The sequence below is a fragment of the Lissotriton helveticus genome, chromosome 3_1 (genome assembly GCF_964261635.1).
Source record: "Lissotriton helveticus chromosome 3_1, aLisHel1.1, whole genome shotgun sequence".
Taxonomy (NCBI): domain Eukaryota; kingdom Metazoa; phylum Chordata; class Amphibia; order Caudata; family Salamandridae; genus Lissotriton; species Lissotriton helveticus.
In genome coordinates this window covers 1,201,527,066-1,201,553,009 of record NC_136061.1, presented here as the reverse complement: position 1 = coordinate 1,201,553,009, position 25,944 = coordinate 1,201,527,066, and the positions used below count along the sequence as shown (strand labels likewise).

Here is a 25,944-nt window from a genome sequence, read left to right as displayed (position 1 = left end):
TAAGGACTTCCACTTGTGAGGAGAGATCCTTTGCTCAGATTATCAGGCACGATACTGCCAGAGACTATCCTAAGCGACAGAGACTATCTTAAGCGCCACCACACCACTGAGAAGATGCTGCATTATGGTTGAGGCTGATAATGAGCTACGTCTAGGAGAGACCCTGCTGCAATGTGTGTTTTTCTTGCGCAGGGAACACTGTGTCCACAATTATTAATTGCAATAAGAAAATCTAGCCAGGGTCTCCTAGAAATAGGTTTTTAGATGAAGTTTTAACAATGGTAGAAATGTTCTTTTTATTGTCTTTGTGTGCAACACTCATTTGTGCTTTTTAAAATTAGTCAGTGCGGTTATTTTAGATGTGCTAAGGAACATGTTCAGCCTATTCTAATAATTTTTTTAGTTAAAGCCTCTATCCGTCTTAGTACAGTTTGTGTGTGTGATATAGTTAAGCGCAAAATAGGATTGTTAATGATACCATAGTGTCCCAGATCCCTGTTTAGGGATTGTTAGTAACCCAAAACCAATTACACCACTTCAACTATGTATTGGATGGGGTCCTGTGAGGCTACAATAACCTTCCTTTAACATTCAGTGCTGGTGCATTGAACCAAGTTCTCTCATGTCACCTGTGGGTGTGAAAACAAACCTTGTAGAGCTACGCCTGAGTCTTAGTTTAAGAAACAGTATGTTCCTCTGATCATACTGACAGGTGGGGGGATGGATGCTCTGGTTCCAATCCTCAGTAAGAGTCTCAGACGCACGCAGGTCACCATGACGTCCTATCCTCCTCATGTCAGTGAAACCAGGCAGCGTTCCTTGTTCACTATGTCCCTTGCTGGCATACACTGTCACCGGCCCTACTCTGCCCAATTGGCACAGGAGTTCTATCCTCTTCAAAGCAGCCCTCTCTGGCATACGCGGTTGTTGACTTCACTCCACAAACCGGCTGTGGCCTAATTGGCACAACAGTCATGCAATCTTCACAGTGATTCTCTGGCATATGGAGTCACTGACCTCACTCCACACATGGGCTATGGCTTGATTGATGGGGCAGTAAACACACAAGATGATGGACGGAATGTTGCACAATGGCAAAACATTCACCCCCAGTCACAGATCTGGGTTTAATCCATCGTTATTTTGCTCACCAAGCCACCCCAGTTCAGACATGGCCATATGCAAATCAGTCTTGACCCTGTGCCTCATGGGAACAGTCCATCCCGAACTGCTAAGCCATGTCTTCCCTGGACCGGAATCAAGCATCCTCGGACCGGTTTCTGGCTATCAGCCGTCTTCAGCCAGGATAGCTTGACTCCAGTGGCTTAGTGAGCATGTGACCCACGTCTGGGCATACCCTTCCCACATAGGGTGAACATCAAAACACACAAGATGATGGACGGAATGTTGCACAATGGCAAAACATTCACCCCCAGTCACAGATCTGGGTTTAATCCATCGTTATTTTGCTCACCAAGCCACCCCAGTTCAGACATGGCCATATGCAAATCAGTCTTGACCCTGTGCCTCATAGGAACAGTCCATCCCAAACTGCTAAGCCATGTCTTCCCTGTGCCCAGGCCCCTTTTCAGTAACCTTTACCAGAATCAAAGAGAACCCTTTGAAGTGTATTGAAGAGTCTGGCTTCTTCATCTGTGTGTGTCCCTTCCAGCTAACAGGAATGCTATGAGCCATACACCTGTCTAGTATGCCTGTATTTCCTAATGTCCCTCAAGTCAGCCTTGGATCTCCCAAAATGAAACTGTCTCCTTCATGTGTTGTACCATAAACATACAACACGCGCTTCACAGCACTACATGCTAATGATGTAGACCAGGGATGCGTTGAGTACGTTGCAGCAGAACTTTACACAAGAGAGCGTAGGCTTCACTTCTACTTATCACTACACTGCTCCCACCGCAGTCATACTACTTAACTATTCGCAAAGGCCTTTCACCACTGTGAAATTAGTTCTTTGGGCACCCTGCCTGGTCCAACAACACCACTATTCAGGATACAGACCTATGTTGTGATGCACCTGCATGATCCGTTTTTGCTGAAGACAAATCAGAATCCGGGGATCCAGACGTCACTGCAGCTAGGGCACTCAGTGCTGGGTTGCACATCCATCAGCATGTAAATGTAAATGTAAATGTAGTTGAGCTTATATAGCGCACAGCTACCCGCAGTGGGTGTCCCGGCGCTTGCTTAGGGAACCCTTCCTGGTATTCCCCTGTGAGATAGCAGGGTATCCACAAGGTGAAAGTCAGGCATCCCGCCGCGAGGGGCCGTTGTGGAGATTAAGCAAGCTATTGCCCAGAGTCGCAGAGTGTGAACCCGTGAGTCGAGGAGGCACCGGGGCGAGAATTATCGAGTCCGTGGAATTTTTAGCCCAAGACCCCGCCGAGGCGGGGAATTGAACCCTGGTCCAGGACCGATCTCAGCTTCCGGGTCTGCTGCCTCTAACCCCTGAGCCACACTTCTCCACCTGTGAGGGACTCTTCTGTCCCAACAGTAATCCAGGTCTTTTTGAGTTCTCCAGTATACAAAACAATTGATGGATGAATGCTTGTATTAATCTCAGCCACTGACAATTACTCGGGCACAATCCAGTATTACCTGTGGCTGAGATTAATTCAAGCATTCCAGCCGTCACTTTTTGTACGCTTTAGTTTCTGTGTGTAGACACTTATTAAAACATTCCTTAGATGTACACTGTAAAGTACTTAAATATGTTAACTGTTCTAAATGCGAGGAATCCTCCCAAATCTACTGAAACAAATATAGGGCAGAATATAACACACTTTCAGCAGGAACAAGGGTGTTTTATTTATTTTTGCATCCACAAAACCCTCAAATGTATTTGATATATTCCTAAGAGCTATTATCTGCTAGTAATGCCAATGTTTGAATGTTATTTTCCAAAATTCTTAAAGGGGTCTAGCTGTTTCTCTATTCATCCCTCCTCTCCATCCCTACTACAATGAACTGTCACCATAGTTCCAGTTAGATGCGAAATTATACAGCCATTTGAAAAGCCTAAGCATTCAAGAAACCAGCAATAAATTAATTAATGAGCTGCTAGGTTAAATAGTCTAACACACTCTGAAAATTGATAGACTATGGCTCTAGGTAGTCATTGAGCTAAGCTGTACAGACGTCAGAGGCTTAGAAGTGGTATGATCAAGGATTACATTGCATCTGATGGGATGAATGTTTAGCTAGACTGATCTCTGTTGCTGAAATCTGTGAGTGTGGCTTTTCAGTGGTTCTGTACTTCAGTGTTCTATGGGCCCCATTGCATATGAAGTGATAAAATCCTTCAACACCACTTCCACAATACATTCCTTTGTTGCTACCAGTCCAGGCAGATCAGTGTCATTGTTTTGTAAGCATGTATGTCTTATTTTTTACATTCCAAACGCGTTAAGAATGTGTGTGTTTAAAAAAAAAATTTGAAGTGGCACTTTTTATTCAATTGAGGATTATCACAATCGTACAGTTTCTAATTCACATAAATATGTTTTAAGTGGGGGTGAGCCCAGAAGAAAATACAGTCAAAGGTGTGCCACAAGGATGGATTTTTGATTAGTAATCATAAGATATTGGATCATGTAGACCAAAATGATCATACCTTCGATATATGAAAATCAGTATAGAACCATTTTGACAGCAGCAGACACCATGATTGGGCATAGAGGGGGATACTAAGACTAAAATCTAATAATATGGAGCAAACAGTCAACTTAAATGCACTTATCTTTCAATCAACAAACACATTTACCTAAATTCTTGTAGCAAGAACATGCTGGCGTGGTTCCCTTGCCATGTAAACCTGCATCTGAAACCAAGACGCACTGGTCCAGTTATAACCACTCGTACATGGAGTTCACTGGAAAAAGGTGTCCTACACTCTGCAAAATTAGAAAGTTTGAGACCTGAACAACAACAATAGCCTTGCACTGTTGTAACAAACTAATTCGAGCACTACTGCACCAGTGAAAGACTTAGGAAATCAGTAAATGCTTATTAATATGAGAAATCACCCAGTGTTTGTGTAAGAAATACTTTTACAACAGCAAGCAATGTTTTGTTCAGTGAGTTGTGCTGATTAAGTCTGTGTGGACACCAGCAAAAGAAACCAAGGTGGGCACTACAATTATCAGAATCAAGGGAAACTGCGAGGCTGCTCTTTGGAAAACTGATTAAAGGGAGACAGTGCACAACTCTAACCGGACGGTTGGCAACTCTGTATTGACATATGCTTATGCTCTTTGACGTGGAGGGATTAAAAAAAATGATTCTGTTCTATCAATAGCAAATCAATTCTATCGCGAAAAATCTTCAAGCTGAGTTGAAAGGGATAACCACGTCCTGATTGCCTTTAAAATAATTTTTAACAAATGAATCACCAAACTGTGTAAACTTTTACGTATTTTAATTAAATGATCTTTTCAAGAAAATATATATTAAATCTGCCCTGAGGAAGTAATTGTTCGCAAAATACGTGTTGGTAGGCTTGAAGATGACTTGTTAACTATATATTGATTTGGCTATTGACAAAAGAGAATAATAAACAATTGATGACTGAACACTAACTTATGATTAAGGCTCCCAGTTTTCAGTTTTTACGGATTTTCACAGATAAATACAGACCAAAAGCAATATGTTCCGTGCTGTCTTTCATGTATCATAGCCCAACAGCTGAGCAGAAGTACATCATGGAAAGTAAAAAAACATGATGAAATGTCTGTAAATAACGGCATATGCCAACATGCATTTGTGGTATAATGCTAATATTTACCTGTTGGTGTATTGTTATGTAATATTTAGCAGCTTAAGTAGCCAAAAGTATGACTGCGTTGCTATCAGTTAAATATGGAAATGTACAGTTTTACAACTTCATTTCTCCGCAAATCACTAAATAAATATGGATAAATACAGATAAAATGGCCCAAAAATAAATATGGATAAATAGACGGAAATGTTTAAAAAAGAAATGCCATAAAACCTGGGAGCCCTACTTATGATACACCAGGGGGCAGATTTATGAAGGCCTTGTGCCGCCAGTGCGTCACTTTTTCCCATGTTAAAAATGACGCACCGGCGGCGCAAGGCCTTCATAAATCTGCCCCCTAATGTTTAAGGCACTACGAGGGTGTCAACTTTAAGTATGAGACTATATGGGTAGTCTTAAAGGAGGTAACCGTGACTGCCAATGTGCAAGGCAGGGTTTGACGGCAGTAGTCTCTGAAGTAGACATGGTACTCTTTTTAATGTAGAACATTACTACACTACAGCAACCTATTAATCTTCGGTCAAAATAGATTAATACTGAATAAACAGCAATGTAATTGCAGATCGTGAAAAACGTAAAAGACCCGCTTGGCTGTATAATGTTCACCAATGCTCGTGCACTGGAAGCTGAATGTAGAGAAAGCATCAAGGAAAGGCAAAGACAAAAAGTAAGCTGTGTACATGGAATCGTGAAATAGCAACTGTGACCGAGCCACATGTAAAGTACAACACACTACACATCTATGAATAGTGAATAGACTGCTAAAGGCATGTGGATAATTTTAGCAGAAAAACAAGTATGCTATTAAATGGAAAGAAGAAAAAGCAGTTTAATGAACTTATAAAGATTTTAAAGTAAGTTAAATAACTTCAAGCGGTAAACCACAAATACAACTAGGCAACAAAACATGAGAAACAGTGTGTTGTTCAAAATCATCCACATCCAACAGTCAATGGCCAGTATGTTTAGCAAAAGCACGTTCAGGCTAACACCGTGCTCTGCACAGATTAACTGAAATAAGAAATCTACGATCCAACAGGAAATGTACAGTGCATACGCGCAGTCACGTAAATAAAAGGGTGTGACTGACAAAATAAACTTGAGTAAAGAACTAACTGTTGGAAAATGAGGAATGTTGACGACTGTGTCACTTGCCATCTCATCAGGTTGTCTCTGTCTAGATCTTTGATTGACTTCTGTGATGAGGTCTCGTAGGCGCTCGGTTGTTTCTGGGTCTTCGCAGTAACTAACATCAACTAGGGTAATCCTCGAAGGGTCCCAAACACAATCCTCCTCTCGCCCGCTCCTTATAGTTGTAATGTTACTGTTGGGAGGTACCCAAGCAGTGTCGTACCCATTCTGATGCCAAGTCTTCTGCATGGGGTGGTTGTCGCAGTCAATCTTCTTGGCTTTGCCGATCTTTACCCTAACCTTGAATACAACCCTGTCATGGTCGCTGGTATTCAGTGGGTAACACATAGCCTTCTTCTTATCCCTGCTCACATAGATCCCTGGACCCAGAAGCCCATCTGACGATCGTTGAAAACCAGATGTGATGATGCCCCGAGCATTACTCCTGTGAGTTCCATGATACATAGTATACTCCCTGCCACTTTCAGGTTCCTGGTTTGTCCTTAAACTTTGGCAAATGTGTGCCGCCCCATGCATAATCACACAAAAAAGGTGTAACACAGACGTGAGAATCCTGTGAAAACAAAAGTACAATAATGTCAATACCAATGGATTTTAATATACAAGGGAACACACTGAAGGGCAACAAACACAACTCAACCACAAACATGTATTGTTGTATCGCACTGCTCTCTGTACTAATGGTTCTCATGTTATGATACACTGAACTATGTGCTTATAACTATTTGTGTAACTTGTATTCCAAAAAGCTTGTGCAACCCTGATTCACGTTTTAAGTGGCATGAGGTCTCCTGTACCTGGGCATCAAATGACGGAAGTTAAGCTCTTTCTGTCAGATAGAAATTTACTAGGAACACTAAATTCAACCATATAATCCCATATAAGACCTCATGACACTGAAAACAGTGGGTCAAGAGCACATGTACATATGCGCATACAGGGTAGCCTGTGAACTGAATGTTGGAATTTATATGAAGGTGGTGTGGAGTACAAACCTACAACTTAACGAAACATATACTTGGGTTAGTAAGGTGCAGCAAGTGCTTACACATGTAAGGAAAATTACATCATTGGAATTGTGGGAGCTCCATTGAAAACAATGGCGTGCTCCGGACTTCCGGCAGAGGCCCGGAGCTCCAACATTCCAATGTTGTAGTTCACAGCTGTTGCTTTGAACAAAGGCCTCATGGAGCTTGAGGGGATTTCAATCAGCTCGGACTCAGTTGAGGCCTTTGTTTTATTTGATTGAACATTCTGCTTCTAGTGGCAGAGTGTTCAAATAGCCTTATTGCCCTCCATAGCTGGGTTAAACCAGCATTAAATTCCTGTCCCCTTGTTAAACACCCGAGCCGCGGTATAGACCACTATGGCGGGTTATAAGGCCATAGTACTTTACTTCTAGCACACAAAGCAATAAAGTCGAAGAATTCATATATTGGAAATATGGTGCACCATCACTAACTGGAGGGAGCAAGCAGGACTATCTTAGGCTGCTATCCTAATGGCAAAGTAGTGCATCAAACTACAGTCAGTTGAGGATTAGGCACACTACCCTCTGGGGGAATGGATGTTCTATCAATGCCCCTCTGGGTTCCTATATTCCTTCCACAAGGTTAATTATGGTCACATTCTTGGTAGTGCGTAAAATGGTCCCAGATATTCTTGGTGCAACCTGCAAAGCCACACTATACCTTAGTTACATGGAATGTAGCCAGTAGGTCCACTTCCGCCAGTTAAAGGTAAGGCTGGTGCCCAGTGGTGTGCAGTCCTGCATGGCCCACCAAGAACAACTGCACTCACTCTGCCCTGCACTGCACTGTCTAGTGTCGGACATGTCTGCAGCCTTGCATCAGGTGCGCAGATACAGTAGAGAGTGAGGCTGCACTCTGAAGGGACAGTTGGATCTTCGTGGATAGTTCTTCTTTGGGCACAAACATAAATCCAGTACCCAAACAAAGTCAAGCGGCCACCTGGGTTGGAGCAGGTTTCCAAAGAAACCACAGATTGCGGTATGCAATTTTAATGTAGCGCCTACCTTGCCTTGGCATCTGTTGATAGGACTCCCAAAATACAGTTACAATTGTACAACCACAGGCTCTCAGCCTCATAATGGGGAGCCATTGAGATGTGGTTGCCATCTCCAGGAGAGGAAGCAGTCGCAATCACTTCAACTTCTGGACACGCTGCACTGTCTCAAGGCCTCACCACACACCCCTTAGTGCAGATCGTTCCCAGGGTTGCAGTATGCACTGATGCTCCCTTCCCACTTCAGCTTCTCACAGTGCTACTTTTTAGGTCTCAGCAAGACAGTCCACGTGCTGTCTCTTCAAGACTATTGTGTAAAACAACGGGAATGCAACTCACCCATTAAATACCATTTGTTGACTGTACTGCCACTCTTCTTTGCTGCTTCGTGGTTGGCCAGAATGTGCCAGTTAGCATTTCCTTTTCTTTGTGTGGCGCAATGACAGAGCACAGATTGATTCATTGCAATTAATTTTCGTGTTGCTGCCCACTGTTCCTCCACCCCACCCTGTCTTTATTTAAAAGAGCAGCACGCAGATTTTCAACTGGCCGTGTGGCTCATGTCTACTACTGCTACCCGGTTGCAAGAAACGTACTTGCACCGCCGCTTTGACTTAAAATGCAACATGTTATCCTATTTTCGTTTCTAATTTGTAACAGCCATGATACCTCTTTATAAATCCATGCATTCTTTCATTTACTTGACACGTGCAAGCATATTTTCCACAACACGTGCCACTGTCTGTGTTCCCAAAAGTTGAGGCCACATTCCATCACAGACACTTTAATTTCAGATCCTTCCTCCATTCACAGTTACAAACGTCAGACATCCTTTTTCCATGACGCAAGACTGCTCAAGTTTCCACAAACACGTCGTTTTCTTTATAATCACTCTTCTTTCCACCACTTATTGTTATTGCCTTCATCCTCGCTTTCCTCATACTGCTTATTCCTGTGTTTCTAAAACCATCCCCATGTTCTTTATTCGATCTGCCCACATTTCCACACCACACAATTTCACGCTATAAAATTCCACTCTATATCACAACTCTGCAACACAATTCCACTCTATGCCACACCACATAATTGTACTTCCTGCCACATAATTCCTCGCCACATAATTCCACTTTACTCAATGCAACATAATTCCATGCTCCACATATTTTCACTCCATGCCACATGATTCCACTCAACGTCACACAATTTCATGCCACACAATTCCACTGCACACTACATAATTCCATGACATGCCACTTTCACTCCCTGCTACAAAACACAATGCCACAATTCCAGCCCATGCCACATAATTCCAATCCACTCAAAGCCACACAATTCCATGCCAAATATTTCCACTCCTCTCAATTCCAGAGCACGCCACATGATTACACGCCACATTTTTTTACTCCATGCTACACCACACAATGCCAGTCCACAACAAAAAATCTAATGGATCTCATATATGCGAGACCTACTGGCACTGCCAATAGGTCTTGCATGTGAGAGCTATTGGCAATATTTTGTAGCCATGCTGTACAGCAGCGCAAATGCTTTGAAGCATGGCTAAAACTCATTTTTAAAAAGTGCTAGGGCGAATGCCCTTTTTTAAAATTAAAAGTACAATATCGCTGGATGCATTAAGGTTCGTTTTTATTATTATTTTTAGTCATACTGCTATACAGCATGGATACCAAACAATGCCCATGCTGTACAGAAGGAACAAAAGCCAATGCCAGAGGCAAAAGTGTCAAAGGCGCGACCTATTGGCTTTGCCAATGGTTGTCTAACTAGTGTTTTGTTCCTGATAAGGCACATTCAGCACCTCTTCTCCGCAGTCTGTCAGGTCCTTGACTGAAGCAGGTTGAAGACAGATCATTGTCTTTGCATCCATCTGGCCACCATGTCTGGGCCCGCCTCCTGCTCCCAAGCCCCAAATAAAAAGCTTGGGGATTTGGTTTGATACTGCATTGAACTTCTCAGCCCAAGCTACGAAGACCGCAGCTACCTGTTTCGGCCTGATGAGGATGCTACGGAAGGTGCTCCCTCTGCTTCCATTCCAGGCAAGGAGGATTCTAGTCCAGGCCCTTATACTATCCCGCCCGGACTATGGTAACGTCCTCTATATGGGAGCCCCTTCCTTTGTCATTCAAAAACTCCAAGTCACCCAAAACAGCGCGGCTCGTTTGCTTTACAATCTCCCTCGCTGGCAGTCAGCAAGGACCGCCCTAGGGGAACTCCATTGGCTCCCCATAGCGGCCAGAGTACAATTCAAGGCTATGTGTACTCTACACAAAGCCTTCCATCACCTTGGTCCTGCAATTCTACAGCCCCTGATCACCCCCTATGTTCCGTCACGTGCCCTCCGATCCAGTACCCTCCAGCTGGCCTCCTCCATCAGAGTGAGGGGAGCCCGCTGGGGAGGCCGTTCCTTTTCATATACCGCAGCTAAGCTCTGGAACACCCTCCCCTTATTCCTCAGAGGAACTACCGATCATCTCTCCTTCAGAAAAGCCTTGAAAACTCACCTGTTTGCCAAATCCCGCTGATCTGCCCGAGCCCGCGCTAAGTAAGCTTTAGTCATAAGCGCTACGAGGCCTCCGGGTAGATAGCGCTATACAAGTGCAGTTTCAATTCAATTCAATTCATCCTAGCATTTTGCAGAGCTTCTATAATCCGGTTGCCAAAATTGGTGAAGAGTTTGTAGTGAGCAACTACCCATGGAGCACCAAAGTGCTTCTTGGTCTTCAGCGGCTTGGGACCTCCGATTCTGGTAAAGACCTCTTGGCACCCTAAGCTGTACTTTATGACCCATACACTTGTACTGAGCTTGCAGCCAAGGTGTGTATTCTGGGAGGCTGGTTTGACAGTTCCTGATTTTGCATATTCCTACCAGACCGGTTCAACCATATCCTGTGTCTCACAATGTCAGCAGGAAGGTGGGTGGCGTTTAGAGACTCCGGTCAAGGGAGACACAAAACAAAGACACAAGAGAGGGTCTTTCCCACTTAACCACCTCTCTAGTTCTCGCACTGTGCTGCGGGTCTATCAGCACACACATACTTGTCTTGCGTACGGAGTCAAACATCATAAACAAACAAACAAACAAACAAACTTGCTAAGGGGAACTAGAGGGAAGGGTGAACACTCTCCAGAACTATGAAAGGGACCGTATACTTCCCAAAGCACTCTACAGAAACATCACTTTGTGCCATAGAGGCACAGACTAAATTCTGCTCTGTTGAGATAGGCCCCACTTGTAAAAAGATGTTGAGTCTATGGTTCAGAGTTCTTCTTCTACATCTGAGCTCACCAAGATTTCTCACATATAAAAGGTTTTCATAACTGTTATCATATAACCTGAAGGGATCTGAAGAATGGCATCCCTCTTCAAATCTAACCTTGACAATCACAGGTAACGTAGTGTAAGATTTGCCTCCAAGGTTCATTGGGCAGTTGATTAAAGTTTCATATGCCTGTACAAGTGTATCAAGCTGATGGACTCCCAGCTGCATGTCAGGGTTCTCTTAATATAGATGAATAGGGTTAATAAAAAACAAGACACCGCACCCACCACAAAAGTTTATTTCATGAAAAAAAAGGAGGCTCTGTAGATTTCTGCATTTTCTTATTGCACATTTCTATAAGAAGATTCTGTGATGGCATAATATCTTGCAACATTCTTTGCTTCTCCATCAAAAGGAACCCACTAGTTGTCTGACAAACCTTAGTCACAAAACTCTACCAAAACCGCACCTGCCTTCACTTTGTCGGTGTATTCGTATACATCAATTATCACATTAAACACCATCACCTCTTCAAGCCTTTACACAGCTTGCACCACCTGATTGCTCGTGCAGTGCAATCAGGAGGTGCCTGGCTCCTGCAACATGGGCACAATGTTGGATCGGGTACTCGGCTTCGGCCTGCCCCATTTTTAAGTTCCCCTCATTTATTAGGTCTCGCGACCTGTCAATGCGCATGCGCATTGAGCGGAGCGAGACTATGGGGGCTTAAACAGACTTTATAACTAACTGGCGATTTGATGCAGTGCCCGTGCGCTTTTAGGTCAATGCGCAAGCGCATTGACCTAAAATGCACGTGCACAGCATCAAATCGCCAGCCATCTGTTCCCCAGCAGCTCTTCCTGCTCCGCCCCACAAGCTTCCCCCAGCGTGCGCTCTGCCTGAGCCGCACTCCTCCCTCACCTTTGAAGTGAAGCTTAGCTTCACTTCAAAGGCCCCTGCTGCTTCACACCCTCATGCTGCTCTCCCCGCTCCGCCCCCTACCCTGCCCGCCGTGTCGCATTTCTCCTCCCCCCTCCCCACAGCAATGCCCTCCGTCTTGTTTAGATTTCCCATCTCGAGTTTAAATCTCCAGCGTGGCAACATTAGAGCAGTGTTTTAGTGAGTATATTTTTCTAGCATTTTGCCACACATTAGGTTATTATTATTTGTAATCGCTAATGCTAACATTGGGGCTCTATCTCCATTGACTTAGATTCATTACTGCTATCGGTTGGAAATATAGTAGCAGGCTATTCCTTCACTTCCGGTTTGAGTAAGTGCGTTACAGATCGCCTGCATCATGACACGCTATGTTTAGAGCGCACGGTGCTACACGTTGGTTTTACTGTGTCACTGTTTTTCCGAATACAGTTGCATTTTCACTCCACCCTTTGCAATATAACACATGGGCATGGTTTGTGCCCACTTCATTTTATTTCATTTCACTCAATATACAGTGTTTACTCTTTTCACAAGTTTTTTGTGCACTTTCACTAAACTAACACACGGTGTCTTTCTTTACTACTGTTATGAATTGACTTTTAGCTGGTACATCCAGTGTTATCTTTGACTCTTTTGTTTTGATTCAGCTATTGCCATTATAAATTACAATAACTTTAATTTAAGAATTAATTATAAAACTATTTTGATTTGTAATATCAATACATCGAAGTCACGTTAATACAACACATATTGCATTACAAATGCTACAGGTGTCACATTTGTGAAAGTTAAAACTATTGGCATTGTAAATGACAAAGCTATTAAATTAGCTATTTTCAAAACCAACACATAAATAAAAAATGTGTCATTTACAATACCAATAGCTCAAACTTTCCTAATGCGAGTCCTATTGCATTGCAAATGCTTGTTTTCCTTGTACTGTACATTTAGTGCACTCTGGAGGTGCCTGGCTCCCGCAACGTGGGCACCCTTTCCAACTGGTACTTCACTGATTCGTCATTTAGCGTTTAAAATGAGATCACTTCTAAATATAGCGCGTTAGTAGGGGAGTGCATAGCTGCACTCAAACCTCCTGCCTCACCTGACAGCAATTAGGGCTTGGATTGGGGACACACCCCCTCCCACATGCGAGACTACAAATTAACAGCCTCCGCGCAGCGGGCGCGCCAAGGGCAAGCTCGTCTGCACTCAACGCCAGCCATGCTGCTTGATTTAAGTTAACCCTTCAACAGCAGATTCATTATATTAGGAAGGAATTATTGGAGTTACACCCCAGAGATAAGACAGCCAGGGCTTGCTTAATAATGGGATAGAAGGGGTGAGAACAGTGCTACTTGCCCGGCATGTAAGGGGAGAGGAGTTGGCCTAACGGCTAGGGCGCTCGACCTCGGACCTGGGTTCGAGTCTCGGTAACGACGCCAAAACCTCCTGTGATTCTGGGCAAATCACTTAATCTCCCCGTGCCTAAAATGAATGTGTGTCTGTCCTCATGTAACGTAACTGGTGCTATGTAAAGCACTCTGATACCTGATTCGGGGTAGTTCGCGCTATATAAAACTCTGCAAAAAAAAAAATGTAAGGCCACCCTACCTATATTCATTAGACAAGGTGTTATACGGTTAGGGGAATCCAAAGCTAAAGTAGCCAAAGGCAGGACTGACTCAAAGACCTTACGTGGCACCTTATTTAATGCTAGATCCTTAGTTAAACACAGCTGCAAAGGTGCGGTATTTATTGAAAGTCAAGGATGCAACCTAATTTTTATCACAGAGACTTGGACTGATGCTGCAGAGGGTCCAAGCCTGCTGGAAGCCACACCACCAGGTTTTAGAATTTACACACTAGCTAGGAAAGGCGGCGGCCTGGCCATTCTCTACCTGGAGTCGTTGGCTGGTTCCTTCTTTTCCTCTACCCTTCTAGTCATTGAAGCATTATCCTTTAGTTTTCAACTAAGTGGCCAACAAAACTTTAAGGGCATTTTAGTGTACCGACCGCCAGGACCTAGAAGGGCCTTTACAAAGAACCTCCACACTCTCTTAGAAGATGAGTTGGCAGCCTTCAACCTAACAGTGATGAGGGATTTTAACTTCCATCTAGAAGCGATCACAGAAGCTGATATAGCAAACCTCTTTGATCTCATAGAGAGTTTTGGGCTTTCACAATCGGTGAAAGAGCCTACCCATCGGGCTGGTCACATGCTTGACGGGATCTTTTCTAACGGGATCTTTTCTAATAACACTCATATTCTAGTGCAGGAAACTTTGCCGCTCAACTGATCAGATCATTCAGCTACCCTATTTAACATCGGAATATCAGATACTGTCCCCCCCCCACACTGATGGTGTAGTCTGGAGTAGATCAGTTAGAGCTTGGAATATGATTAATCAACAAAAACTTCAAGGAAACCTTGCCAGCTCACAACCACAGTATGGGGAAGGAGTAGACATAACGCTAGTTCTTACAACCATTGGATGGATTCAAAAGTCTCACTACTAGCACCTTTGGCCCCCTTACTCTCTAGGTTCAACTGCTCAACGGTACCTTGGAACTCGGAAAAACTGAAGGAATGCAAATTAATTTGCAAAAAACAGGAACGTATCTGGAGAACAGATTATAACCCCGCAGAGAGACAAATACAAACAAATTCTGATCAAATATGAAGAAATAAGGAGCGCAAAAACCTCATTCTTTTTCCCAAAAAATTGAGAGTGCTAATAACTTCTAAAGAACTTTTTAGAACAGTGCTGTCCCTTACTTCACCACACACCGCAGAGACTGTACTAACTCAATCTCTGTGCGACAAGTTGGCCGCGCACTTTGTGCATAAAGTAGAAAGAACTTTAATGAAGTAGGCAGTCTCAGATCTAAGGAGAAATAATCCATTCCCGACGCTGAACCGGCATCAGACTGGCCCGTCAGGGAGCCGAATATTGACAAGTTTACTGATATGGACAAGGCACAAGTTATGGAACTAATGGCAAAAATCAAATCCGGATCACCGACCGAACCCTGCCCAGTGGTGGTGGTAAAACTGGCCCAAGAGCTAGTAGCAGATAACCTGTTAAAAGTGTTTAACTCTATCTTTCAGGCAGGAGTTTTCCCTAAGATGTGGAAAACAGCCTCAATTCGGCACATCTTAAAAAAAATAAACAAACCCAGAGGATGTTAACAATTACCATCCCATATCACAACTGACTTTTTACGCTAAACTCAGAGTGGGCCATGAATATACAGCTCATGGAATATACTGAAGCACATAACTGGCTTGACGTATCACAACACAGCTTTAGAAGCGGACATAGTACCTAGTCGGCCCTGATCAAATCAGTTGAGGAAATCAGGGAAGCTGTGGACAACATGGGGAAGGCCGCCCTCATTCTATTAGATTTATCGGTTGACTTCAACACTGCTCACCATGCCATCTTGGTGAAGAGGCTAGCAGATATAGGAGTGTGAGGAACAGCTCTCCATCTGCTCAAATCTTTTCTGGAAAATAGGACACAATTTGTAGCCATGGATTCCTATATGTCCACACCTTTTCAGCTCCCTTGTGGAGAACCACACAGGTCTTCTATAAGCCCCACCCTCTTTAACGTATATAATGCAGCTCTGGCTCCAGTTGTAAGATCTTTCGGGTTTGCCCTAACCTCTTACACTGACGATACGCAAATAGTCGTAGCAGTTACAAATCAACCCTACGCTATTGGAAAACAATTTAGCGATTTCATGTCAGCAGTGAGCACATGGATGAGTTTTAACTGTCTTAAGCTAAATTGCAATAAATCAGAGGTTATGCTTTTTGGTAATGATCCATCTTTCTGGTCCCCTAGTTGGTGGCCAACGAATTTAGGCCTGAGCCAGTAGAAAAAGCCAAAAACCTTGGGATAATTGAGAAAATGAAGGGCTCTTTTGCCAATCAGATCAATGCCTTGATGTCACCTATTTTGTCTTAAGAATAATCTGAAAGATTTTTGGCTTATATTCCTGAAAACCTTCAAATATTGGCCATATTGCCTTTGGTACTGGCAAGACTAGACTATTGCAATGGCCTATACTTTAATCTCCGGGGTTAACATCTTAGGAAGCTTCAGGTATTGCAGAATACAACAGCCAGAGTTGTAACTCGTACCCCTAAACATGTTTCAGTCAGTAAAACTATCAAGCAGCTGCACTGGCTACCAAAGCCTTGCACGAACTAGGACCCCAATATTTAGGCCCGAAACTCAGACGGTACACACCTAATAGAACTCTTAGATCGTCCAACTCTGGAGGTACCAACATATAATAGAAAGAACTGGGGCGGCAGAAGTTTCTAGCTAGGTACTTCAACAATCTGGAACAAACTTCCGCTACACATTCGATCTGCTCCTTCTCTTCTTAAATTCAGACGTGAGCTGAAAACTTGGCTTTTCGGCCTATCAGACTTTTGGTAAGATACTGGTTCTCCTGTCCGATCACTGGTAAGCACCAGAACACCATTTGGTAACATTGACATCCTCACTAGTAGCTATGACTAGCCACTTCCCTTATGCTAACTCTAGCCCATAACCGAAATATAGCAAAACAGATTGTCTATATATACATATACATATACATATACATATACATATATATATATATATATATATATATACACACACACACACACGCACGCACATATACAGGTCGCTCCTTACCCTAACCCTCACCCTATCTTACCCTTACCACATATTCTAACCCAAAATTCACTTGACCTTCACATAAAACACTTAGTTATGGTACACAGTGTAATGCCACACAAGGTCATGTTATGGCTTGAAGTAATAATAGAGGTGAAAAAACCCCCCAAGGTAAACTAATCCCAATACGACCAACCTCCTCCTTCCCGCCAAATTGCAGCCATTTCACACATTATTTGCTCATGCAGGGTTTCTTTTTATGTATTGCCTACTAGGCAGTGCTGTCTGTTGCAAGACATTGTTAACTTACAGTGGACTTCATTGGTTGGCTTTATTGTCACTCTCATTTGCTTGCAACTTATTTGATAGAGTATGTTGGATTTTCTTCATCTTATTGTGTTTTCCTTTCAATCGAGCATGGAGACAAGGAGATGATGGATGGAGCGCTGAAACTTTTCAGACACTCACCCCTAGTCACAGATCTGGGTTGAATCCATCATCATTCTCTAGCTCACTCCGCCACCTCAGTTCAGACCCAGCTATGCTCTGTCCACCATCTCCTTGTGTTTGCTTTGTTCGCCCTAAGTTGGCAGGGTATGCCCAAACGTGGGTCCCTTGCTCACTTTGCCACTGGATTCAAGCTAGCCTGGCTGATGAAGGGTGTCACCCAGAAACCGCTCCCAGGATGCTTGTTTCTGGTTCAGGGAAGAACTGGCTTGGCAGATCAGGCTGGACTGTTCCCATGAGGCACAGGGTCGAGACTGATTTGCATATAGTTGGGTCTGAACTGAGGTGGCAAAGTGAGCTAAAGAACGATGATGGATTTAACCCAGATCTGTGACTGGGGGTGAGTGTCTGAAAAGTTTCAGTGCTCCGGTCATCATCTCCTTGTGTTTGCTTTGTTCGCCCAGAGTCTCGAGTCACACTTTACCATCCTTCAAGAGAATGATAATGTACACAACCTGAAGATGAATGTGCCTCAATGGGTAGATGTGTGCAATGTTCGTTGAACCTGAGAAATCACTGCTAGAAAAAGAATAGCTATAACTGCCAAGCCACCAAGCAAAATATGTACATATAGGATAAATAGCTGTCATGGCCGTGCAGTTGGATATTGCAGATTTTATAAACACTGAAAGCAATTAATCTAATCTCCAGAACACTCTATTGTATTGACAATTTACATTTCCCTAAAATGTGCATGTCACGGTTACCTCTCACCACTACCACATGCCTTTTTCTGCTATCATTCTCAAAAACTCAATGAGTAGCTGCTTAATTTCCTGAAGAAGAAGAAGAGAGCAAGAGCTGTAACAGCCCAGAGGACATTGGAAGGAGGAGGATTTGATTATAATATGAGCAGGTCCTCAAGCAAAATAGATCAAAGTTCCAATATGCAGTTATTACGTTGTAATATTCTTAGTACAGGCTCTATAAATGTACAATCATTTAGCTGAACGCCCATTTGCCACTTGCCTCCATGGCAGAGGTTCATGAAGAATTCTTATTGCTGTTCTGTCATGTGGTGAACTTTGATCTACCATGTAAACCAGTGGAGGCAACCACCGAAAGGATAATGTCACTATTGCATGACCCAGCAAGAATGGCTAAAGAGAACATTGTTTTTATAATTATCATTACATCACTAATTAACATAAAAAATAAAATATAGTAAAGACATTTATTCAGGATGGTCTCTAGACTACTTTTTAACCTATTAGACACACTGGGCCTTTTTTGCCGCTATGTCTCATTGTAGAGTAAATGAGTAATCAGCTACGCCTCTCCATTTTATTGCCATGAAATAGTGATTCATTACATCTAAAACAAATCAGCAAAACTTAATTTCCAGCCATTTTCTTCTCAACTAATCTTGGAGGACATGTGGTACTGGAACAGATTGAGTGATGGGGACAACTTGTCTCCCCCCCTGGCAGATGTGGCAGCATAGAATGGGTGGGTAGGAAGCGGACTGCTCAGTTGTGGCCAGACGATTTTCTGAAACACCACAGTTGAGGAGATTGGGAGAGGGGGCAGACACATATCTCAGGTTTTTAAGGTACCAGCTTGGCATCTGCCGCCATTACGGTAACACCAAGGAAGAAAGCGGATGGATTTTTAAAAGGGGAAGGATTAAAGGAGAGGAAGGGCTCTCCCCCCAAGCCCCTTGTGGGATTGGGAACACCTTGAGGTGCAATAATAAGGAATTAATTCTATATGACAATTTAGAGCTCCCTACAAGGGGGCAAGATCTGTATAAAGTCCACGTGTTTTTCTGATCCACAGGTAAAGTGATATTGGGGATGGTGGAACTGGTTTGGTTAAGGGCAGGAAAAATGAAGGGGTGACACCTCTAGGCATGAAATAATGCCCAACCTGGAAACTGCAACCAGTATGCGAGAAGGTACTCAAAACCCACTGTTACCTCATTAATGAGGTTTATCACACGGCGTAATAAAGGGCACTTGTAAAGCAGATAGCAAAATCAAGAGCGTTCTGGAGCAACCTGTGTGTGTGCAAATATCCACATAGAAAGAAATGCAAAGAAAAGGGATGAAAGAATCAATGAACGAATAGCAGATTTTACCAATGCAAATATACCCAAAGATAAGTGATTAGTCAGACATCTGGCTTAGAGAGGAATTGTGTTCTAAATTTTGGCACTGACCGCTTCAAAGGCACGGCCTCTTGCTCGCACACTCTTGGCTCTTGGAATAGCAATGGATTAGCCTTCGTTGACTGAGGATGGCAAGCTGGGTTATAGCAGGTAAGCGTTCTTTGCAAGCAGGTGAACAAAGTGTGACCATAACGTGCTTTGTGAAAAAGACAAAAAACTTTCAAAGTGCAGCAGTACTGCACCAGTAACCAATGAAGCGCTTTAACGTGGACATAACTTTGGTGTCTGGTCTTTGCAGAGACCTTTTTATGGGCATCTCCATGGCCGGCTTTAGATCACAGGAGAGCATCACTTTAGTACACGGTTGGTTTGCATTTCTAGTTCAGGATTTTTACAACATTAGGGTCAGGAGGAACAATGTTGGTCATAAATAAAGCAGTTCATGCACACTGCATCTTTTTTACAGGTGGCAAGAGAAACCTTGTCAGCTGATTGTTCACCATCCTGAGGTTGAGCATCGTACAAGTACCGCATTCTCAATGAGGGTGAGCCAAATTTTAATTCTTCTATAAAGCTTTGGAACAAAATTTCATCTGTGGTTGCAATACCTTGCAAACAATATTTGACTTGTATTAGGAGCCGCCACGAATTATAAGGACACTGGTAAAGAGCTTGGATTTGCATGGAAATTGACATGCGTCAATGACCTTCAACAGATACTGCTGTCCTCGAGTGGTGATTCAAGCTTTGAAAAAATTCACAGGTTTCTTTATTTCCTGCGAATGAATCCCACAAGGTGGTGCGAGGCATGCTACATTTCAACCACTTTGCACCAGCTTATCTCACCCTCTAACATAGAGACTAGAATAGCACCATAATGCAGCCTCTGGGCCCACTTTCAGGCTTAGGAACTAGGATCCCATCTCTCGCCTTACGATATCCTTATACTGGCTTTCTTTGCATGGCAGAACTCTTTACAAACATGTTATTCAATCATTTACTAGGGCTTGGACCACTTTATCTGGCCAATAGATTCAGCTGGTAATGCCCTCTCAGGTCTCTACATTCCTGTACACAAATCCTGCTCAGTAAACTATGAACAAAATGTCCATTTTGTGGAAATAGTAGGTATTCAGTCTTGGGTTCCTAGATTGTGGTTCCGACCCATATTTAATCCTTAAGTTTATTATATAAATCCTATGTGTTTTAATCATTGAGGATCCACACTGACACTTCCTTAAAAAATAACTACACTCCCTCTTGTAAGAAATAGATCCGGGAAAATAATGTCATTAATTTAGTAACCTCCAGGTTCAACAGCGAATTGCCTAAACCCTTCAAGAACATTCACAGCAAAAAGCCTGCTTGCATCGTGTATGATCTTTGGAGACATTATTCACGACTTTTTATGTTTCTTTGTGACCTCAGAAACACAGAGTCATGTCGAGTTTACGTATGGATAACCTTTATTAGTCTAAGTTCCAGTCTGCTTTGACACAATCCTCTTCCCTTCTTGATCTCATTTTCAGAATAACTTTGGAGGCAGGACTTGTTTTTTCAGCTTTTACAAGGTGATATCCTGGATAAGTAAGGGAGTTATAAAGGGGAACTTGTAGGACAAAACATTAGTATGGAAAATAAAAATAGATTTCTTTCAAACTATATCTATTGTGGGTAACCTGCCTCAAGGTGGACAAACTAATCATGAAGTAAGGATTGAGAAGAGGAAGACCGATAGAGAGATATTATAGCCCGCCGTAGCGGGCTAATCCGGCTATTAAAGGCATGGAGCCGCTTTAAAGGCCTGAGCCCAAGGCGAGGGACTTTAACAAGGGACGGGACTTTAATAGCCGGTATAGCCCTGCTACGAAGGGCTATAAGACTATTAGAACATTCTGCCACTTCAGGGCAGAATGTTCTAACAAATTAAACAAAGGCTTCTCGAAGCTCGAGGGGATTTAAATCCCCTCGAGCGCCGAGAGGCCTTTGTAACACATTGGAATGTTGCTCTGCAGGCCTTTACTGGCCCGTAGAAGCAGGGATCACTCCATTGTCTACAATGGAGATCCCAACATTCCAATGTTCTAATTGTGACTGCATAGATGATTTGTATCTTTGATGAAGACAAAGGACATTCCCCCCAGATTCTCTACTGTTCCTAGTTAGGAACACCTATTGTTAAATATCCTAAACTATAGAACCTGCTACCAATGAAAATTTGTCAAGAATAATCCTTGCTTGGCCTTTCAGATAGCAGCCAAAAATGGCTACTTCGCCTATTAGCGGGATGATGTTTCATTGATGGCACTCCCTCTCCTTTGCTCCTATTACACCTTCATACTATTCAGAATGTTTTGTGCATAAAGCAGATAAATAGAAATCCATACAACAATAAAAAATCCTTTAGAAACCATCCTGCTAGATATTTATTTCTGCTGCTGTAATTTCACTGGATATTCTTCCTTACATTTTTTAAAAACTTTACAGACTTTGTGAAGTAGTTTTAACCCTTTAGCCGCGGCGGTAATTTTGCCGCGGCGTTGGGGTGGGGGGGGGAGGGTGGTTTTGCGCGGCGCCACTATGCTTGTGACGGAAAACCACTCCGTCTCGAGCCACGGGCATGCTGTGCTCATGACGGAGTGGTTCCGTCATGGCCACGCCTGCTCATTAATTCAGCCGCGCAGGCGCGGAATTGATGCAGCGTGGGCGGAGTGGCCGCGGCGTGACGGAACCACTCCATCATGAGCACAGCGCGCCCGTGGCTCATGACGGAGTGGTTCCGTCACTAGCATGGAACGGGTTATGGAAAACGTCCAAACGTTTAAAGGGAAAAAACATTGCGACTCCAATAACACTTACTACTCACCCAGAAGGGAGAATTGCTATCTTCATCTTTGTGCTTGCTCTCTCCATCTCTGTGCTGACGATATGACCGCGTCCTTGCTGGTTTACAGGTTGTGTTATCCCAGATCATTGAAACCTCTTCACATTCCATCTGTCTTTCATTTGCTGATCTGCTTTGTACAGTTTCTACCTTAGTAGGTTTCTCATCAATAGAACAAAACAATATAAATGTTGCTGAAAAGAAAGAATGATAGTTAATCGACTGGGGCATAACATACGTCTTGGCCAGGTTCACCAACATCAAAATATCTTATAAGCATGATGAATAGGGAAGTGGGACTTTAGAAAGTTGTTGTTAGGAGAAAACCTTGGTAAAATTTCAGTTGTACTGCTGCAAATTCTTGTACTGGATAGAGTTGCAGCTTATTTATTTCTGGCCACTGAACTACACGTTCCCAGTAGCAAAAATACAGATTTTATTAGTTTGAAATAAAGAGTAACAGAAAAACTACAGACACCTTTAAGCACCAAAACCATATTATGTCAAAATACTGATCAACTTCTTATTGGACCCCCATAAAAACCCTTTATAACTGGTCAACTGTAATTTCTACCAGAGACCAGGGCCATATATGAGTTATGTTTCTGTTGTAAGCTCACACCCTGTACATAGTTCCATCTCACCTCATGTCATAAAAAAGGCATTTAGCCAGTTCTGGATTTTCAGCCAACAGCAAAGAGTAGGCAGAGACTTGCAGAGTCACTGTTCCCATTGGACACGGATGGGCAAATAAATCATAAATGCCTGAAAGTAACAGTGGGCACATCACTTTGTGTGAAAGGGGCATGCAATGGGTGTTCCTGTGTGTGTTCCACCACAACACCCATTTCATTTTGATGCTGCTCCAGATTTATAAGGATGTGTAAATCGGAGGCAGTGCCAACAACGAATGCCATTGAAAAGCAGGCATTAGAGTGGCACAACGAGGAGAAATACTTTTATTTATCCTCTTTTTTTGCTCTTTCGATGCATTCTGCAGCACACATAGAAGGAGCAAATTGCCTTTAAAATTGTTTATGTGCAGGGAGGTGTCCCTTCCTGTACATACACAATCATCCCTGTAATACAGGCACCCTTGCACTATGGCACAAGGGTATCTGCGTTGGCGCTAGCAGCTTTTTTAGTGCCGGCAATAGGGAAAACACAGGGGTGCGCCATATTCTTGTGAATACGGTGCATCCCTGCATTTTTTAAATGATGCAGCACGGCGCTGCTAACTTGCTTGCAGTGGGGCGCGGAGTCTTTTATTTGGAAATGTGCCCCCAGGTTTGAGGGGAACAAAATTCTCTGATCTGGGCTTTTACTTACTTTAGACCACTTCCACCTACCACAAAGCACAAAAAAGCACCTGTTCTTCAGGACAGCCCTCAAGTGCACTGACTGCACCATCACTGTCCTAATTAGGACAGCTCCCCACTATCAACCATGAACTTGAACTGGGCACTGTATTGTATGGAGATTAACAGAGCTTTATGTGCAATGTATTTATACATTTCTTTTAAAAAGTCTATTGAACATTTGTGCCAAGTGGCCCCAGCTCATTAAAGGTTACAAAAAAGAGGAATTTCCCTGTTGAGGAATTACTAGTTAGAGAGATACCCCATGGATATTAGGTTGTCCTGTATTGTGCAATAGCCTACGTCGGGTGCCACCTCCAACCGCGTCTGACTGCTTATCCTACAGCTGTGTCCGTGTTATGATTTTTAGCATTATAGGCAAAAGTGCAGAGCCCAGAATGAAACCAAACCTTGGTGTAAAAACCTTAGACTGACTGAAGGCATCATACACAACTAAGAATCACCCTGCAACTGTGTGAGTGAAGGCGGCTGACAATATTGCTTGAATGATTACTTTGGGACGCAGCATCAGCCAATCTTTTGGGTGGATGTTGTTTTGGATCCTGATACTGAAAACATGAACTGCATGAATGGTTTATTGTGCACGATTAATTCAAATTATTGCATACAAAAAAAGAAAGAGCAAGGCAGCAGTACATAAAATTCAATACAGTTAAAAAGTTAATTTTCGGATAGTAAAATTACAATCTAATATAGGGTCAATTTGGTTAAAACAAGCAAGAATTGCTTGCCAGCATGTGTAAATTACCCGTGCCAAAAAGCCCCCTCAAGAGCCCTCTTCTGTCATTCATAAAGGGTGGACATAGGCAAACCAAATGCACAATATACTCCTGGCAAGCTCTAGATAGGAGGACAACAGCTTTGTTAGCAGGTCCTTAACCAAGGAAGTCTGTGATGTAGGGTTGGTAAGCGGCCAAAGCAAAAAAGCATACACTTCTGCTATAGGAACAGTGAGTAACCGGAATCAAAGTAGGGCTGAGATTTTAGGAGCTGGGGCTGTCCTTGAAGATACCAGAAATAAAGGGTTTTGATTTGATTACTTATTACCTTTATATTTGGACCGGTTTATTGACATCCCATTGGTGAAGGAGTATAGATGTAATTTATCTATTAAGCGTTGAAGGCCGATTTTAGTTTGGCTCCGCAGTATCATAATATCAGCATGTAGCAAATGAGATGGAAGTCTCCGAGCTGAGGCGGATGAGAATGGACTTGGTCCAAAGCTATTGACAGATCATCCAGGAAAAGATTAAACAGCTGTGGTGCGAGCACGCATCCCTGTTTAAGGTCTTGATGCGTAAAAATGTTCCTTGACTGACAGGTGACATAGCCTACCTTAATCAAGTGTCCATGTATAGTAATTGTATAGCTCACAATAAGTGATACAGTATGCTCCAGGTCATTAATTTGAGCCAGAGATGACTGTGTGATACACATTCAAACGCAGCCTTAAAATTAATAAGGCACAAGTAGAATGGTTGCTGCTTGGAGAGCATGAGATCCTAAATTAAAGCTAGCCCTATTCTGTGACTTGTAGTTACAGTTTCTTGTCTAAAACCGGTCTGGTTAAGAGGATTATTCTGAGATCCCGTATCCACTTGCAGAGATCCTCGAGAATGTAGGATGCAAAATACTTTGCTTCGAAACAAAAGAATGCAACTAATCCATAATTATTTGTCCTGGACAAATCACCCCCCTTGAAGATTGGATTGACAAATGACCCTCTCCAGCAATCCTGGACAGACTGTGTTGTATCACAGCATTAAAGACCGCAGTCAATTTCCCTACCCAATAACCAATGTTTGTTTTGTATATCGCCCGGGGGGGTGCCTTTTGGGCTGGAGGCACCATCCCGTCGACCTCCCGCAATTATTTTTTCAATATTACATTGTATTATTCTTGTTAATTCAAAAACGAGTTGTTGGGGGTGAGTTGATAATGGTGAAAGTTTATTAGCATTAGCTCCTAGTGCTATTGGTTTGTCTTTCGTTAGGGTCATGCAACAGATCCTGGTGGAGGTCTCTGGGCTGATTTCTCAGTGTGTTAAAATGAGTTGCAAGGGCGTGGTCTGGCCACGCAGGAACATGGCCACCTGAGGGAAGAGCTCCGCCAAGGGACGGACCCCTGACGAGCTTCCTGCCCTCACCTGAAGGTCTGGATCCTGCTTTTTGTGCTCCACTGCAAGCA

The 25,944-nt window shown here is 43.1% G+C and overlaps 1 protein-coding gene across 1 annotated transcript; it reads right to left on the bottom strand.

Annotated features, from left to right (window-relative positions):
- Positions 1–5,607: 5,607 nt before the first annotated feature.
- Positions 5,608–22,552, bottom strand: LOC144823377 (uncharacterized). The gene is made up of 2 exons (XM_078681840.1): positions 22,361–22,552; positions 5,608–6,503 (listed from the first exon to the last, which is right to left on the bottom strand). Exons 1-2 carry the CDS (start codon positions 22,405–22,407, stop codon positions 5,648–5,650), a joined length of 903 nt encoding a protein of 300 aa, XP_078537966.1. The 5' UTR covers positions 22,408–22,552; the 3' UTR covers positions 5,608–5,647.
- Between the last annotated feature and the right edge of the window lie 3,392 nt (positions 22,553–25,944).